This window comes from Stylophora pistillata, chromosome 10 (genome assembly GCF_964205215.1).
Source record: "Stylophora pistillata chromosome 10, jaStyPist1.2, whole genome shotgun sequence".
Taxonomy (NCBI): domain Eukaryota; kingdom Metazoa; phylum Cnidaria; class Anthozoa; order Scleractinia; family Pocilloporidae; genus Stylophora; species Stylophora pistillata.
The window spans coordinates 7,305,796-7,321,950 of NC_142528.1; the positions used below are offsets into that span (position 1 = coordinate 7,305,796).

The window sequence follows — 16,155 nt, forward strand, 5'->3', positions numbered from 1 at the left end:
CCTTTCTTTCATTTTTTTTAAATTTTTATATTTTACTTCATGTAGTCTTATCAAATGTTTAAGCAAATTTTATTAATCATTTAGAAAGTTCCGCATTGTGTTTAAATGGCAGAAAACTGCCCAATTCTATCCGTGTTCATTCATTTGAATCTTGGACCCTGATCTCGTGTCTAGAAATCACAAAAAGGAGAAACTTTAATTGTGTGTTGAGTGCGAATGTCAAATTACTAAGATACTCAGAAAAAAACAAACAAAAGTAAGTGGCACTGGAAGACCTCGTGTCAAAATTGAGTCAAGATCGGAATTCTATTGTTACACTCACTCACTCACTCATCTCTACAACATACGTTGCTTCGCCTCCTGTAGGAGGCAGCAGCCAAAATAAATGATATAAACGTGTAATTTGAGTATGGTGTTAATATGTAACGACCCGAAGGGCACAGGAACATCTCAGTTCGGTTCTTTAAAATTCAGTTTTCCTCTCTGGAAGTTTTCAGACGAAGATTCATTTCTCTCTTTTAGTGCCTTATTCATTACTGGCATGTAGTTCTACATGTTCTTATGGCAACACTTTTATAAGCTGGTCCGCCTACAGTTACGCATGAAAACATTTATCCTTTACATCATGTAGTCAAGTTAGGTGATTAAGTTCAAAATCTTTCAGAATAATCCAGAGGTGTGTTGAAGCAACACGTTGGCGTTCCTGTCTCTCTTCGTCACTCGACAAATTATAGTCCGTTGCCTGATTTGTCATAAACCGTCCATTGCCATTTTAACGGAAACAAGGCGTTTATGAGTCTTTTAATTTTCTTCACAAGAAGCCAGTTTCAGCGGTGATCAACTATTATCTTGCAGCTGACGAAGGAAAGGTCAATTCCTTTACTGGAGTGTTTTATATCCACGTTTGTTTCTGAATACGTGTGACTGCAAACCGCAAGGAGTCACGTGGCCAGAATCCAGCGGTCCCGTTCGAACTTCGGATTGGGCAAGGCAGTTTCAGGTTGGTCAACTCCCTTTGCGCTTTTCTTCTTCCTGATCGAAAGTTCTCTGGCATGTCCTGAAAATATGTGCAAGATGACTTCTTTTTTGTTTAACCAATCCGTTTGGAACGTTAGAAAACCAAATTTTTTAGCCTCATTTTGTGTTTGAAGTGAAGGATCTCCTCCATCCTTTGTGGAATGGCGGCGCACGTGTTGATTTTTCTCAGGTGAAGCGAACGTCACTCTAGAAAGCTGAAAATCTCCAAACTTCTAACTTCTAACCTCAAACTGCTAACCGCGGTTTGACGTTTGCGGTTTACACACCAAACGTGGATCTAAAAACCCCTAATGTTTTCTTATTTACTTTTAAAATTATGAATTATAACCTATTTGTCAACAGATTCCTTTGCGAGGGAACAAGAAATCGATTAGAATTTTCCCTGCTTTAAACATTTGGCTACGTGACGCACTTGGTAATTGGTATAATTGGGTATAATTTTATATGAGATCCATTTCATGAGCTTCAATGAGTTCCATTCAGGATCAGACTCTTTGTCTGTAAGTTAGACGTTTTTAACAACCACAGTTTTTTTTTTTTTTCTTAATCAAAATATACACTATTCAAACAGGTATGGTTGTTAAGTCCGAAAAAAGTATTGTCTGACCACACCAATGATGACCGTTTTCCACTGGAAAATTTGACATCAATCTGTTTCACGTAATCTTCCAGCAAGCCGAAAATTTAAAATCGAGTTTATAGCAACCGAGTCAGAGAAAAGTCTTGCTATGTTCACAGCAGTCACACATACTAGACCATACTGAAAACTGAGAAGAGAAAAGGGCGGTTAAATAATGTTACAATTACTTTCCCCTTCCCTTCAATTGTGCTCAGATTGTATGACATAAAAAACATCAAAATGTGCTTATTGAAATAATGTCAAACACCAAAATTTATGAATGGCTTTCTGTGTCAACCTTGGTCCAATGATTTGTAGTCTCTTTTTTAACTGATGAAATGAGTGATAAGCAGTGCATGGTGGAATCGTTGCACAAAGTTCTCAGAGAGGAAAAGATCATATAATCTCTTGTATAAAGCCCGACCTTGAAACCCAGCCTGGAAAAGGTAAAGTTAAATTTGTTCTCGATGTCCAGAAGAAAAAATTTGTACATATCGATTTTATGTGAATAACTGAGACTAGAAAGATGCATTCAGGTATTCTCTTGTAACGCAACTTCCATCCCCAATCATGGCAGCAAAGCCCAAGCTACGTTTAGAACTGACAAAGTAACATTAATCCTTCATACACCGGATTGATGCTTTCAGCCTCCTCTACACTCTGTATAACATCATCCATATATGCTGGAACGAGAGAGAATAATTTAAGAAATATAAGCTCATGCCACGCTTAAAACTCGCCAGAAGAACTGACAGAACAGCTATGATCACTGCTTAAAGTATTTACCTTTCATACAGAATGTTCTTATTTTCGTCTTGTCCTGTTTCGATACTGTCAATCAAACGGAAATTGAAAACGTCACCATCGCTCTATTTTTATCACTGGCAGATCACAGAGTATGTTTTCAGTATTTTAGTATTAGTATTAGCAGTTGTACTGCAAGTCTTCTTGACTCTGATACAAGAGATAAACATAAGAAAAGGTAGCATTAAGGTGTCATTTCCTTGTAAGAGTCTCCTTGGAACTTTTCCAAGCTTAAGGTACCCTGAAATGCAAAAAAAAAAAAGAAAAAAGAAAAAAAAGTAGAGTAATTTAGTCCTATTTGATATTCTTCTTGTGTAGTTCATGCAATGGCTAAAAAAACCCAGATTGACGTACTGCGGTTTTGGCCAAATGGCAGAGACTTTTTTCTCTTTGGCGTTCAGTATTCCGAAGTACAGTTTATCTATAAATCCTTACAGATCGCAAAACGAAGGCCTTGAGGTCGACGTTTGGTCTTTATAACAGACCAGGTATTTTGCAAACTACCTTCGAATTTCATAAATTCCAATATTTTAAATTATTTTGATAATTTCCTTACGTAAGGCAATACACAATATGGCTGACGTTCATAAAGGGGGACAATCATTGCAATATTCGTCGGTGGTTTACCAGAAGACGTGGGGTGGAATATTGGCAAGCACTAAACATAAATCTAAGATAAATACCTCTCGTACGGTGAACTGTAAATGCCTTCATCTTGATTTGGGTCATGCTGATCCACACTAAAAAAAAAGTTAGGGAACAAATTTTAAAGTGAAAAAAAAACCTTTGAAGAGGGGAAAGCAGTCGTGAGGTCTGTCAAGAGGGGGGAGCAGTCGTGAGGTCTGTTGAGAGTGGGGGCAGTCGTGAGGTCTGTTGAGAGGGGGGAGCAGTCATGAGCTCTGTTGAGAGGGGGGGCAGTCGTGAGGTCTGTTGAGAGGGGGGGCAGTCGCGAGGTCTGTTGAGAGGGGGAGCAGTCGTGAAGTCTGTTGAGAGGGGGGCAGTCACGAGGTCTGTTGAGAGGAGGGCAGCCGCGAGGTCTGTTGAGAGGTCTGTTGAGAGGGGGGGCAGTCGGTAGGAACCATGGCCTTTGAATCTAGTTATGGTTTATTCAATGAAAGACTGCCGCAAAGACAACGAATTTAGTTTGGAAATATCCTCTTTGTCTTACGTTACTTAACTTTCGAGCGTTACATTTGATGAATTATTTGGTAGTTGTGCTTTTTGATGCGTAGTTCACTTTTGATGAATGAGTATTTTACTTTTAATTTAGCTTAGAAAATCGGGAATATCCTTTCTCTAGTAAACTCCTGTTCCAGTGCAAGCCTCATAGTCATGTATGAGTGTGACTCTCAGTATCGACATACGCTAGGATTGGTTGATTAAGTAGGCAGTGTTCTAATGCAAAGCCCGTAGTAGGTACCCTACCTTTCATACATGCCCGCATCAACTGTCTTCCCACTTTCAGCACTGAAAGAAGAAAAAAAAAAACAGTTATAAATTGCTGCCGAAAAATAAAAGGCGATCTTGTTTTGCAAATAATTAACAGAATGAATGCTTATTGACTTACCCGCCTGTGTAGAGAGGATTTTCACTTTCTTCGATGGTATTTCTTTCGGAGGTACTCATACTATCACTGTTGATTTAAGACGAGACAAATTTGAAGAACTGATCGAATGAGAAGATAATTTAAGATCGGAAATTAACAAACTTAAATAGAAACAGGCATACTTCTCTAAATTTGCCCTTAATCTTAAAAAGTCATGATCAATTAATTGACCTAATGCTCATCTGAGATGTGGTTCCGTAAGATAATGGGGATCACTTCCTGACACTAGAATGCACGTCATTTCCAAGGGACCACAATATTTCTTAGTGCTTCTAGTTCATAAGAACGCTTCAATTCAATCACTTTAAAGACAGATTCATATAGCTTTTCTAGCTCCTTGGAAATGATTTCCTGAGACACTTCGATGAAAGTACCCAAATATCGTGTTCTTTCTGTCACGGGGTTCTTTCAACCTTCCCAGTTTGACATTAGCTTTTACCTCCTTAATCACTATTATCGCTGTACACATTGATTAGGCTGTGGGAAGAAGTTTATTCACTATTCAATCGCGAATATTAATAATCTATGTATTGAGTAAAAAGTACTGACTTTCTCCTTATTTTTTTTGTTTTTTTGTTTTGTTCGGAGGGTGTCTTAATAATGTTTGGAAAGATTGTAGCCTTATTTGAATCTACTACCCCTTTTTGAAGCTTGAATTGTTGCTAAACATTCGTGTGCCATCATAACGTTCATCAAGATCCACAGAAAGTCTTGGTCTATTATTAAAGTAAAATACTCTAATAAACTAAGCTTCGTGGAGAGATGACTCCTGTGCATTGCAAGCTCACCTTTTGTACAATGGGTTGTCACTTTCCTTCACTGTTTCATCCCTGACAGAAGACAATTCGGAATCAAATGTCGTGCAAAAGATTTAAGTGTATTGGTTTGAATTATATGGGTAAAATTGGCAAACTAGTTTAACCTGTGGTTATACATCTCATGCGGGTTGGCATGTGCATAACGATCATCATTTCTTTCATCAGCATGAGCAGAACTGAAAGCGAAAAAACAAACGTGTTTGATTATATTCCTCGTACTCACACACATGTTATAGGCCCCGTCGCCCAACCTCAACCGCGCATCGGGCTCGCCAATTTGAGGATTTACTGCAGATGCAAGAAGTGAAGTACAAGCGAAACGACCATCAGTGACAAATGGCGAATTTTAACCCTGAAGAAAAAGTTTCATAGGTCTTGCGTTGTGTTATACCCATACCTTGGGGTGGCCTAAATGACGACTGCTTTCTCATCTGGTCGATAGCTCACTGTAGGTGCTTTTCGGGTTTCACTTTTCCTGCTGCTCCTGCAGTATATTCAAAAAACCCAAAATAGATTGCAGTTCCATGCACCTGGCTATTAATGAGGTGAAAAACCGGCCAACTTTAACTGGATGAAATAATCGTTTTAATTTTTATTTAACTTTTGAACGTTAGATTTGATTAATTATTTGGTAGCTTTGCTTTTTTGATACGTAGTTCACTTTTGATGTATTTTACTTTTAATTTGGCTGAGAAAATCGAGAATATCCTTTCTCTCGTAAACTCCTTTTTCAGAGCAAGCCTCCTAACAGTCATGTATAAGTGTGTCTCTCAGTAACGACACACGCTAGGATTGGTCGATTAAGTGGGCAGTGTTCTGATGCAAAGCCCGCAGTAGGTACCCTACCTTTCGTACATGCCCGGATCAACTGTCTTCCCACTTTCAGCACTGAAAGAAGAAAAAAAGACATTTATGAATTACTGCGAAAAAAGCCACGACGATCTTCTCTTGCAAATAATTGACAGAATGAATGCTTATTGGCTTACCCGCCTGTGTAGAGAGGATTTTTACTTTCTTTGATGGTATTTCTTGCAGAGGTACTCACGCTATCACTGTTGATGTAAGACGAGACAAATTGGAAGAAACGATTCTATGAGAAGATAATTTAAGATTTGAAATTAAAAACAAACTAAATAGAAACAGGCATTTTTCTCTAAACTCGCTCTTATTCTTAACGAATCATGATCAGTTAATAGTTTCACCTGTGCTCATCTGAGATGTGGTTCTGTAGGATGATGGGAATTACTTCCTAACAGTAGAATGCACGTTATTTCCAAGGGACCACAATATTTCTTAGTGCTTCTAGTTCGCTTTAATTCGAATACTATAAAGACAGATTCTTACAAATTTTCTAGCTCCTTGGAAAAGATTTTCTGTGACACTTCTGTGGAAGCACCCAAATATTGTGTTCTTTCTGTCACGGGGTTCTTTCAACCTTCCCCTTTTGATATTAAATTATACCTCTTTAATCGCTATTATCGCTGTCACCATTGATTAGAGTGTGGGGAGAAGTCGATACACTTTTAAATCGCGAATATTAATGATCTATGTATTGTGTACATCAGTGAGTTTAAAGTACTGACTTTTTCCTTTTTTTTGTTTTTTCGGAGGGTGTCTTGATAATGCTTGGTAAGATTGTAGCTGAATTTGAATCGACCACCCCTTTTTGGAGCTTGAAATGTTGCTAAACATGCGTGTGCCTTAAATAACGTTCATCAAGACCCACAGAAAGTCTTGATTTATTATTAAAGTAAAATACTCTTAATGAACTAAGCTTCGTGGAGAGATGACTCCTGTGCATTGTAAGCTCACCTTTCGTACAATGGGTTGTCACTTTCCTTGACTGTTTCATCGCTGAAAAAAAGACAATTCGGAATCACATATCGTGGAAAAGCTTAAAGTGTGATAGTTTGGATTATATGGGTAAAATTGGCAAACTTGTTTAACCTGTTGTTATACATCTCATGCGGGTTGGCATATGCGTAACAATCATTATTTCTTTCATCATCATGGGCAGAACTGAAAGCGAAAAAGCAAACGTGTTTGATTATATTCCTGGTACTCATACACATGTTATAGGCCCCGTCGCCTAACCTCAACCGCGCATCGGGCTCGCCAATTTGAGGATTTACTGCAGATGCAAGAAGTTAAGTACAAGCGAAACGACCATCAGTGACAAATGTCGAATTTTAACCCTGACGGAGGAGTTTCATAGGTCTTACATTATGTCACACACATACCTTGGGGTGGCGTAAATGTCGACTACCTTCTCGTTTGGTCGAAAGCTCACTGTAGGTGCTTTCTGGTTTTCATTTTTCCTGCTACTCCTGCAATATGTTGAAAGAACCCAAAATAGATTGTAATTCCATGCACCTGGCCATTGATGAGGTGAAAAACCGGCTAATTATAGCAGGATGAAAGAAAACGTTTTGCTTGACTAATTTTGTGCCAATTTTTGTTTAGATTTTCGAAAGATCTTGCGTACTCTAAAGTTGTTATTCATAGTCGATGGCTGGGTTTTAAAATAAGATCATAAAGGTAGCTTACGAGAGATTCCTATACTACTTGCTATGAACCCATGCTAAGGTAGCAAAATTCTAAAATGGCACTTCATATCTGAGCTGAAATAGGTAAACCATGTGGCATTTTAAGCATGTAATATCGATGAAAAACGGTTAAACTTACCGCTTTTTGTGAAAACAAAACAAAGCTACCGCGACTATCACACAAATTACTACAAAAGATGCACTTAATCCAGCGATGAGGGAGGTGCTTGCTGCAGACTCGCTTTCATTGTCCAAAGTATCGGAAAAACCTTCTCCTCTCGTCTTGGAGAGGTCCTCAGTTTCGATGGTTGTGATGTGATCTGTTTTTTCTCGAGAGCTGAATCTGCTCTCTCTGGTAGAAGATATCCCTTGAGTGGTCTCCGCGCTTGATGACGTTGTGGATGCCTTATTATTGACAGTGCTTGTCTGAGTTGAGGTAAGGGTTGTACTGGACATCTCTTGAGTGGTCTCTGCGCCTGATGACATTGTGGATGCTTTATCATTGTCTATGCTTGTCTGAGTTGAGGTAAGGGTTGTAGTAGTGGTCGTTTTGGCTGCTGTGTTTGGAAAAAATAGCATCGGTTGGAGGCATATGCAGAATATTCCTGACAAGGATTCCTATCCCAGCCTGTTATAGTCATTTGATGGAATTAAACTACAATGTAGATGATTATGAGAGTTAGTGGTTCTGTGTGAAAAGCCCACCAGGAATCAATTATTCCGCATAAAATCGACAGTGATTAATACGATTGTTGAAGTTAAAATCTTCTAGTCATTTAAAAGGTAACAAGGCAGGTGCTTTTTTTTTTATTTTGTTTGCAACCGCTTGCTGTTAGGCCACTTACTTTATACTCAGTATCTATCACGCAATAGATAGCGAGTGGGTAGCCAATCACTGTATTATTCCGGTCAGAATGCAGGTTAGATTTATGCTAATAACAGGAGGGCTTCTGATAAATGACCATTCTGATAGTTACTCGTGTTCTAAAATCCGGGTCAATTTCGCGAGCTGTGCTTAATGAGTAGCTCGTTAAAATGTAAAGCTGTTGGTGTGGAGAAAATCTCTCTCCCCGTTTTATTTTGAAAAAAATTAGAGGTTCATTTTGAAAATAAATTTCAAGAAAGTTAAGACTGTCGGGAGAAAAGTACAAATCGCAGTGGAGAAAACTAAGTACGAACTTGCCATAGGTTACCGAGAGGTATTTTTGACTCTGGTTGAATCTTTTCGTAAAAAAGAGGAGACTTATAATAATAATAATAATAATAATAATAATAATAATAATAAAAGATTTATACCGCGCCAGTATCCTACTGTTCAAAGGCGCCTACAAAAACTTTAACATTAACACTTAAGACAGCTAACATTAATTATAAAAGGCGTTTCTTAAAAGAAAAGTTTTTAATCTACTTTTAAAAACAGACACAGACTGAGCATTTCTAATTTCACATGGTAAAGCATTCCATAATGATGGTGCTGCTAGAGAGAAGGATCTTGCGCCATATGTTTTCAAGTTATAGGATGGAGAAACCAGGAGGTGCTTGGATGATGAGCGTAGTTGACGCGATGGGGTGTAAGATGTAAGCAAATCACAAATGTACGACGGTGCCAAGTTGTTAAGTGCTTTGTAGGTTATAAGTAAAATCTTAAAAATAATACGTTGATTAACGGGAAGCCAATGAAGTTTAAAAAGAATAGGCGTAATGTGATCATGCTTTTTTGTAAGTGTGACGAGGCGCGCCGCGGCATTCTGGACGTGTTGTAGCTTTTTTATAGTGTGGGCTGGTAGGCCATACAAAAGGGAATTACAGTAATCCAGCTTCGAAGATACAAACATATGAACCCGCAATTCAGTAGTGGTCGCTGTAAGAGATTTCCTGATATAGCTAATATTTCGAAAATGATAAAATGAAGATTTGCAAATGTCAGTAATATGATCGTTAAAGCAAAAATGGCTATCAAACATGGTGCCGATATTCCTCGCCTTTCGCACGGAACGAATGGTCTCACCAGCAACTGAAATTTCGTGAAGGAGTGGTCTTGGAAGAAGTTTAGCGGAGATCACCAATAATTCAGTTTTGTCTACTTAATTTAAGGCGATTAACCATCATCCAATGATTAATTTCATTAATTCACACAGCTCTCGATGCTAGAAACCGCTAGCTCCCTATCACCCAGTACGGTTGGTTGGAAAGACAAGTAAAGCTGTGAGTCGTCAGCATAAAAGTGATAGCTCAGGTTAAATTTCTTTACGATATCTGAAAGCGGCGAAGTATAAAGCAAATACAAAATGGGTCCCAAGACAGACTCTTGTGGCACTCCACATTTAAGGTCATGTTTCGTATAAGTACCACCATCGACGGAGACATATTGCGTGCGATTCGATAAATAAGATTGCAACCATAATAGAGGCTTTCCAGCTATCCCAAACCGTACGCGTTAACGAGAGAGGAGAATGGCATGATCGACTGTATAGAAGGCAGCGGAAAGGTCTAACAACAGTAAAATTACGATTCGATATCAATTGCAGAAAGGATATCATTGTGAACACGAATAAGTGCAGTTTCAGTACTGTGATATTGCTTGTACTCCGACTGGAATGTCTCATTTAACTCATATTCGCTAATGTAGGAGATAAGTTGATTAGCTACCAATTTTTCAATTGCTTTGCTAATAAATGAAAGATTCGATACTGTGCGATAATTGGAGAATTGAGTTTGATCCAAAGAAGGTTTCTTAAGGAGCGGGCGTAACACGGCAACCTTGAGTTCCGAATGCATCTCACCAGATTCCAATGAGATATTTATTATTTTGGAAATGAAATGCAACAGAACACTAAGTGCATTTCTTGTAACATAACCAGGAAGAGGATCAAGAGCACATGACTTAGCAGCCAGATTCATGATACATGTATGAACTTCGTCCGCTGTTACCGTTTTGAAAATATCAAAAGAATATGGACAGGCGTTGTCAACAACAGGAACTGTACCTCGATAAGAGAAAGCAGCAGCCGTTATATGACCGTATTCTATCTATCTTTGTAGTGAAGTACTCAATAAACTTGTTAGCAAGATCAGTGGGCGATTTGCAGGAACTCAAAGGTACCCCAAGTAGGAACTCAAGGTAACCCAAGTAGGGGTACCTTGAACTCAAGTAGGGGTACCAGGAACTCAAGGTACCCTAAGTAGCGCCCTGCCATTTCAATTCTTTTTCTTAAATTTTCGTTAATGGTTTTTTTTCGATTAGTACTAGAAATCGTGTCAAAACCTCAACCACATGTAAATGCTGGTGTAATTTTGCCTTTCGTAAAATATCTAGATCTATCCCCGATCGCTTTACAGAAAGGCAAAAACCCTTGAAAAATAAAGCATACAGAGACATCAACTTTTCGAGAAAGGTAAATTGTAACTATGTAAGTGATAATGCGTCTTAATTTTTAGCATTTTTAATGCTCACCTCTTATCCTTATTGCTTGATACCTGGCCTTAAATCCTCTGCCTGTCGAACTAGCATCTGAGCGAAAAATAACCGTAACATTATTGCCACTAGATCTTATCTGTGGTGTTGACATGTCGCAGACTGAACCAATAAAAGCTTGCGTGCCGTTAGGAAATGTTTCCCAAACGTTAACTAAGTCGCACTTACAGCAACTCGACTCTAAACGGACGTCATCAAAAGTGATCAGAGTAGAGTAATTCCAAGGGACTTTAATATGCCACTTGCACCAGGCCTCGTTGTTATAATTCCGTGGATAGTATGGACTCCAGAATGTGCCATTCAGTGCCGTCATTGTCCATGCGCACTCTGTTCAAATGCAAGGAAAACTTAAAAAAGAAAAACTATATAAACGACAAATAATTCTTTCTCGATATTTAATGGTGTCGCTCAGTGAATTCTACCGCGTTGAAGGGTGAAATATTGCACTGAGTTCCCAAAGTTAGCGTTTTTAATTAACATCGATAGAATTTTTTAAGCCTTCTTCCTTCTTGAAAATGAAGGTATACTTGATCCATTAGTCCGGGCTAAAATAAGGGAATTTATTCTGTCCATCGTCGCAGGCAGGCCTATTGGTTGGGAAACTAGGTAAGGGGGGTCGAAAACCGATTGGGTAATACAGATGAAGAGTGAACATCCAGGACAAATTCAAATGATGAAATTTTAGTGGTATTCTAGGATGGAAACTGAGTGGTTGGCCTTTAAAATCAATCCAATAGGAGAGTTTAGAAAGGATAGGAAGGAGGCCTATCCTTCCTTCTTTGATTCAGTTTCCTTTTAACAAAATTAAAGCATGAAAGTGATGGGGGGGGTGGGGCAGGGGGGTCAGAGTCTCCCGCTTCCCGTGTCACGTTCGCCCGCCTCCCGTAATTTTGTGCCCCTTTGCCTCCCGACTCCCGCCCTTCATTGTGTTGCTCCCGTCTTCAGGTTAATCAAGAGGATCAGAAACCCGGGTTTAACTTTCAAACTGTGCCAAAACTTAATATTCTCCTTCATTTTCTGGCCTTGATCTGAATCGCTTTCTTTGCTGGAGATTTTCAACAGCTACGTGTACAGCTTACCAGACACTGTACATGTCATGCTATCTCATGACCAATGACGTCATCAAATTGAAGGGATCTCCAAATTCACCGGAAGTAAAGATGTTTTTCCAGCCCGAGTACAAATTTATGTTTTCTTGCCTCCGAAATTTTCTTTAATTAAGCATTGGTGGATGTAAAATGGAAATTTCAAAACTTTGCTAGATAGGTGTTTTTGACTGAATAATACCCAGTAATAAACAACAAAGTATCGCCTAATTTATTTCCCCCCACCACATATTTTATCATGGCTAATTGTTACAAGCCAGAACTTGATGAAAAGGAAGCACGGTACCTCTATAATAACAATAATATATTTGCGGCAGCTGGAAGTCGGCTCCATACGGATATGGGAACGATTTGTCGTCTGTATTATCATCATCTTCTGTATCATATATGATGTGTTCTTTCTTATGTATGGTGTATAGAACATCTTGGCAACGTGGTCTAAACGCCATCAAGTAAAAGGGAGATGCAAAAGGAAGCTCGATTGGTTCTTTATATCTGTTAAAGGTGTTCTGACAGCAAAAGTATATCTTTGTGTTTCGATTAAATTCTCCTTCTGGAAGAACGCCGCCATGAGCATTTTTGTTTCTTCTGTCTTCGTCATCCCAAAATACCCACCCACTTAACAGTCCATATGGACAACTGTAGCCTTTCTTATAGATGCAGTACTCCCCCGCAGGCCATTGGGGTCGGTTTCTTTCTACTGTTGCTGTTAAGTCGTCCTTTATGCAGAAATACTGTTCGACATCACCCGCCGAGATCCGGCCTCTGAGCTGTGAGTTCGGCGAGACAGTAGTGGCACTTCTATGGTCTTCAAGATCCTGGTAGATGTATCCTGTTTGCCAATCAAATCCATTTGTCGCCGGACAACCACTTTTAGGCATAGGTAGTCCATACCTTCCTGACGGCCACAAGGTAGCACAGCAAACTATGGAGAATTAAGATAATGGTTTAGCACGTCACCGGCCGTGTTTACTCCGGCTTATTTCAGAGGCAACATTTCGAGTCGATTCCTGTTCAACCTATCCCGTCCGAACTTACACAGATAGTTGAAAACCCTTCGGGTTAATTTTCAACGTCTCATGCAAAAGAAATTGTGGCAAACTCTTGTAAAGGATACTTCAACTAGATTTTTGCAAAGGTCTTAATAATTCTGAACATTGTGCTCGGCAGTGGAGGAGCTCAACGAATGCGAAAATGTCGCTCTTTGCGACAAACGCGTCGTCCTGTTTTACGATACAACTGAATTCGATAGCATTAATACGGAGCGCAGTTCGACGAAGCCATTCTTGCGTGACAGACATTGAGTACGTATGATGCACGATCCTCGTAGTAGATAGCGCTATTTAAGCAATAGCGAAAATCAGACCTGAAAAAAATCAGGCCTGTACGGGATTCGAACCACTGACCTCTGCGATACTAGTGCAGTAATTACGTGGTTTCAGTATGCATAATGACTCATAATTTTCTCGGCACTCTACTCTATTTAGCATTTTACAGCGCCAACCCGCTGGGGATCTAATCAAAAATCATTTGTGAAGGAAGAAAATAATTATCTTATGAGAAAAGTCACATTCTTTTTAGTTTTGAATTCCTCTCGTCGAATTTTACGATTCAGGGTGGCACTGCCTCTATGATAATAAAATCTTAAACTCGGGAGAAGTGATTCTTAGATTTTTACTACTTTAAAGTCATCGCTCGAAGCATCTACGCACAATCCTCCTTCAATTTCAACAAGTGGTCTCAAAGTTATTTTACTGTAGCTCGTTGAAATATGCCGTGCCTTTCAAAGTTTACCGTTACAAAATCAGTCCCTGTTAATGGATTTGTTCAATTTTGTATCCACAATTCAGACCATGGATACTAAAGCGTAGAAATGTTGTTGTGATACCGTCCGCGTCAAACGTGAAAGTAAACAAGTTTCAGCACATACCTTCGAAAGTAAGACAGCTGAGACACAGAAATCTTATTGCTCTTTGAAGAACGTTTAGATGTCGCGATTGCAACAAAGTGTCAATCATATTTTGTTCTTTTCATCGGTTCTTCGTTGTGTAAAATCTATTTACACGGGCTTGAACGTAACTACAATTTTATCTGTTCGAGCCAACCCTAGATGATTTATGCGTGACCTTGTAGATATATAAACAAAGCAAAGAGGAAATTAGTCTCAGTAATTTACAATGAGTACGTTCTTAAATTTCCATGACTTCCTGACGTTACTTCCTTAATTTCTAGAGCTGCTCAGTCACGTTTCAATCAATTGCTTCCAGGACCTTCCGACTCGATAGAAGATACATTATTTGAAGGGGAACGGGATTTTCCCATTTTTCTCGCGACTTTGATATCCTTTCTTTCATTTTTTTAAATTTTTATATTTTACTTTATGTAGTCTTATCAAATGTTTAAGCAAATTTAATTTAATCATTTAGAAAGTTCCGCATTGTGTTTAAATGGCAGACTCTGCCCAATTCTATCCGTGTTCATTCATTTGAATCTTGGACCCTGATCTCGTGTCTAGAAATCACAAAAAGGAGAAACCTTAATTGTGTGTTGAGTGCGAATGTCAAATTACTAAGATACTCAGAAAAAAACAAACAAAAATAAGTAGCACTGGAAGACCTCGTGTCAAAATTGAGTCAAGATCGGAATTCTATTGTTACACTCACTCACTCACTCATCTCTACAACATACGTTGCTTCGCCTCCTGTCGGAGGCAGCAGCCAAAATAAACGATATAAACGTGAAATTTGAGTATGGTGTTAATATGTAACCGCCCGAAGGGCACAGGAACATCTCAGTTCGGTTCTTTAAAATTCAGTTTTCCTTCCTAGAAGTTTTCAGACGAAGATTCATTTCTCTCTTTTAGTGCCTTATTCATTACTGGCATGTAGTTCTACATGTTCTTATAGCAACACTTTTATAAGCTGTACACTTTTATAAACTGTCCGCCTACAGTTACGCATGAAAACATTTATCCTTTACATCATGTAGTCAAGTTAGGTGATTAAGTTCAAAATCTTTCAGAATAATCCAGAGGTGTGTTGAAGCAAAACGTCGCCGTTCCTGCCTCTCTTCTTCACTCGACAAATTATAGTCCGTTGCCTGACTTGTCATAAACCGTCCATTGCCATTTTAACGGAAACAAGGCGTTTATGAGTCTTTTAATTTTCTTCACAAGAAGCCAGTTTCAGCGGTGATCAACTATTATCTTGCAACTGACGAAGGAAAGGTCAATTCCTTTACTGGAGTGTTTTATATCCACGTTTCAGTTCTGAATACGTGTGACCGCAAACCGCAAGGAGTCAAGTGGCCAGAATCCAGCGGTCACGTTCGAACTTCGGATTGGGCAAGGCAGTTTCAGGTTGGTCAACTCCCTTTGCGCTTTTCTTCTTCCTGATCGAAAGTTCTCTCGCATGTCCTGAAAATATGTGCAAGATGACTTCTTTTTTGTTTAACCAATCCGTTTGGAACGTTAGAAAAGCAAATTTTTTAGCCTCATTTTGTGTTTGAAGTGAAGGATCTCCTCCATCCTTTGTGGAATGGCGGCGCACGTGTTGATTTTTCTCGGGTGAAGCGAACGTCACTCTAGAAAGCTGAAAATCTCCAAACTTCTAACTTCTAACCTCAAACTGCTTACCGCGGTTTGACGTTTGCGGTTTACACACCAAACGTGGACCTAAAACCCCCTATTGTTTTCTTATTTACTTTTAAAATTATGAATTATAACCTATTTGTCAACAGATTCCTTTGCGAGGGAACAAGAAATCGATTAGAATTTTCCCTGCTTTAAACATTTGGCTACGTGACGCACTTGGTAATTGGTATAATTGGGTATAATTTTATATGAGATCCATTTCATGAGCTTCAATGAGTTCCATTCAAGATCAGACTCTTTGTCTGTAAGTTAGACGTTTTTAACAACCACAGTTTTTTTTTTTTTATCAAAATATACACTATTCAAACAGGTATGGTTGTTAAGTCCGAAAAAAGTATTGTCTGACCACACTAATGATGACCGTTTTCCACTGGAAAATTAGATATCAATCTGTTCCACGTAATCTTCCAGCAAGTCGAAAATTTAAAATCGAGTTTATAGCAACCGAGTCAGAGAAAAGTCTTGCTATGTTCACAGCAGTCACACATACT

The 16,155-nt window shown here is 38.9% G+C and overlaps 2 protein-coding genes across 12 annotated transcripts in view; both read right to left on the reverse strand.

Moving 5' to 3' along the window:
• The window catches only part of LOC111333561 (uncharacterized), a 48,549-nt gene extending 45,975 nt beyond the window's left edge, over positions 1 to 2,574 (reverse strand). Inside the window, exon 1 of the mRNA XM_088737197.1 lies at positions 2,444 to 2,574. Coding sequence (XP_088593323.1) covers positions 2,444 to 2,450 — 7 coding nt within the window. The 5' untranslated portion in view covers positions 2,451 to 2,574. The remainder of the gene's footprint in view (positions 1 to 2,443) is intronic.
• The window catches only part of LOC148721628 (uncharacterized), a 25,490-nt gene extending 9,360 nt beyond the window's left edge, over positions 1 to 16,130 (reverse strand). The window contains exons 1-12 of one of the 11 annotated variants that reach the window (XR_015992855.1): positions 13,943 to 16,130; positions 12,299 to 12,937; positions 10,886 to 11,233; positions 7,571 to 7,988; positions 7,126 to 7,212; positions 4,990 to 5,061; positions 4,856 to 4,897; positions 4,029 to 4,094; positions 3,887 to 3,928; positions 3,145 to 3,201; positions 2,444 to 2,702; positions 771 to 2,340 (exon numbers count right to left, since the gene is read on the reverse strand). Coding sequence is in view for 10 of the 11 variants with exons in the window: in XM_088737206.1 (XP_088593332.1) it covers positions 5,294 to 5,369; positions 5,732 to 5,773; positions 5,872 to 5,937; positions 6,698 to 6,739; positions 6,833 to 6,904; positions 7,126 to 7,212; positions 7,571 to 7,988; positions 10,886 to 11,233; positions 12,299 to 12,937; positions 13,943 to 14,030 (1,878 nt within the window). In the remaining variant the exon portion in view is untranslated. Of the gene's footprint in view, positions 1 to 770; positions 2,703 to 3,131; positions 3,202 to 3,886; positions 3,929 to 4,028; positions 4,095 to 4,855; positions 4,898 to 4,989; positions 5,062 to 5,108; positions 5,174 to 5,282; positions 5,370 to 5,731; positions 5,774 to 5,871; positions 5,938 to 6,697; positions 6,740 to 6,832; positions 6,905 to 7,125; positions 7,213 to 7,570; positions 7,989 to 10,885; positions 11,234 to 12,298; positions 12,938 to 13,942 lie in introns of those variants that run through there. The other 10 variants (XM_088737210.1, XM_088737213.1, XM_088737206.1 and 7 more) reach the window with 10 other exon arrangements.
• Positions 16,131 to 16,155: the final 25 nt, after the last annotated feature.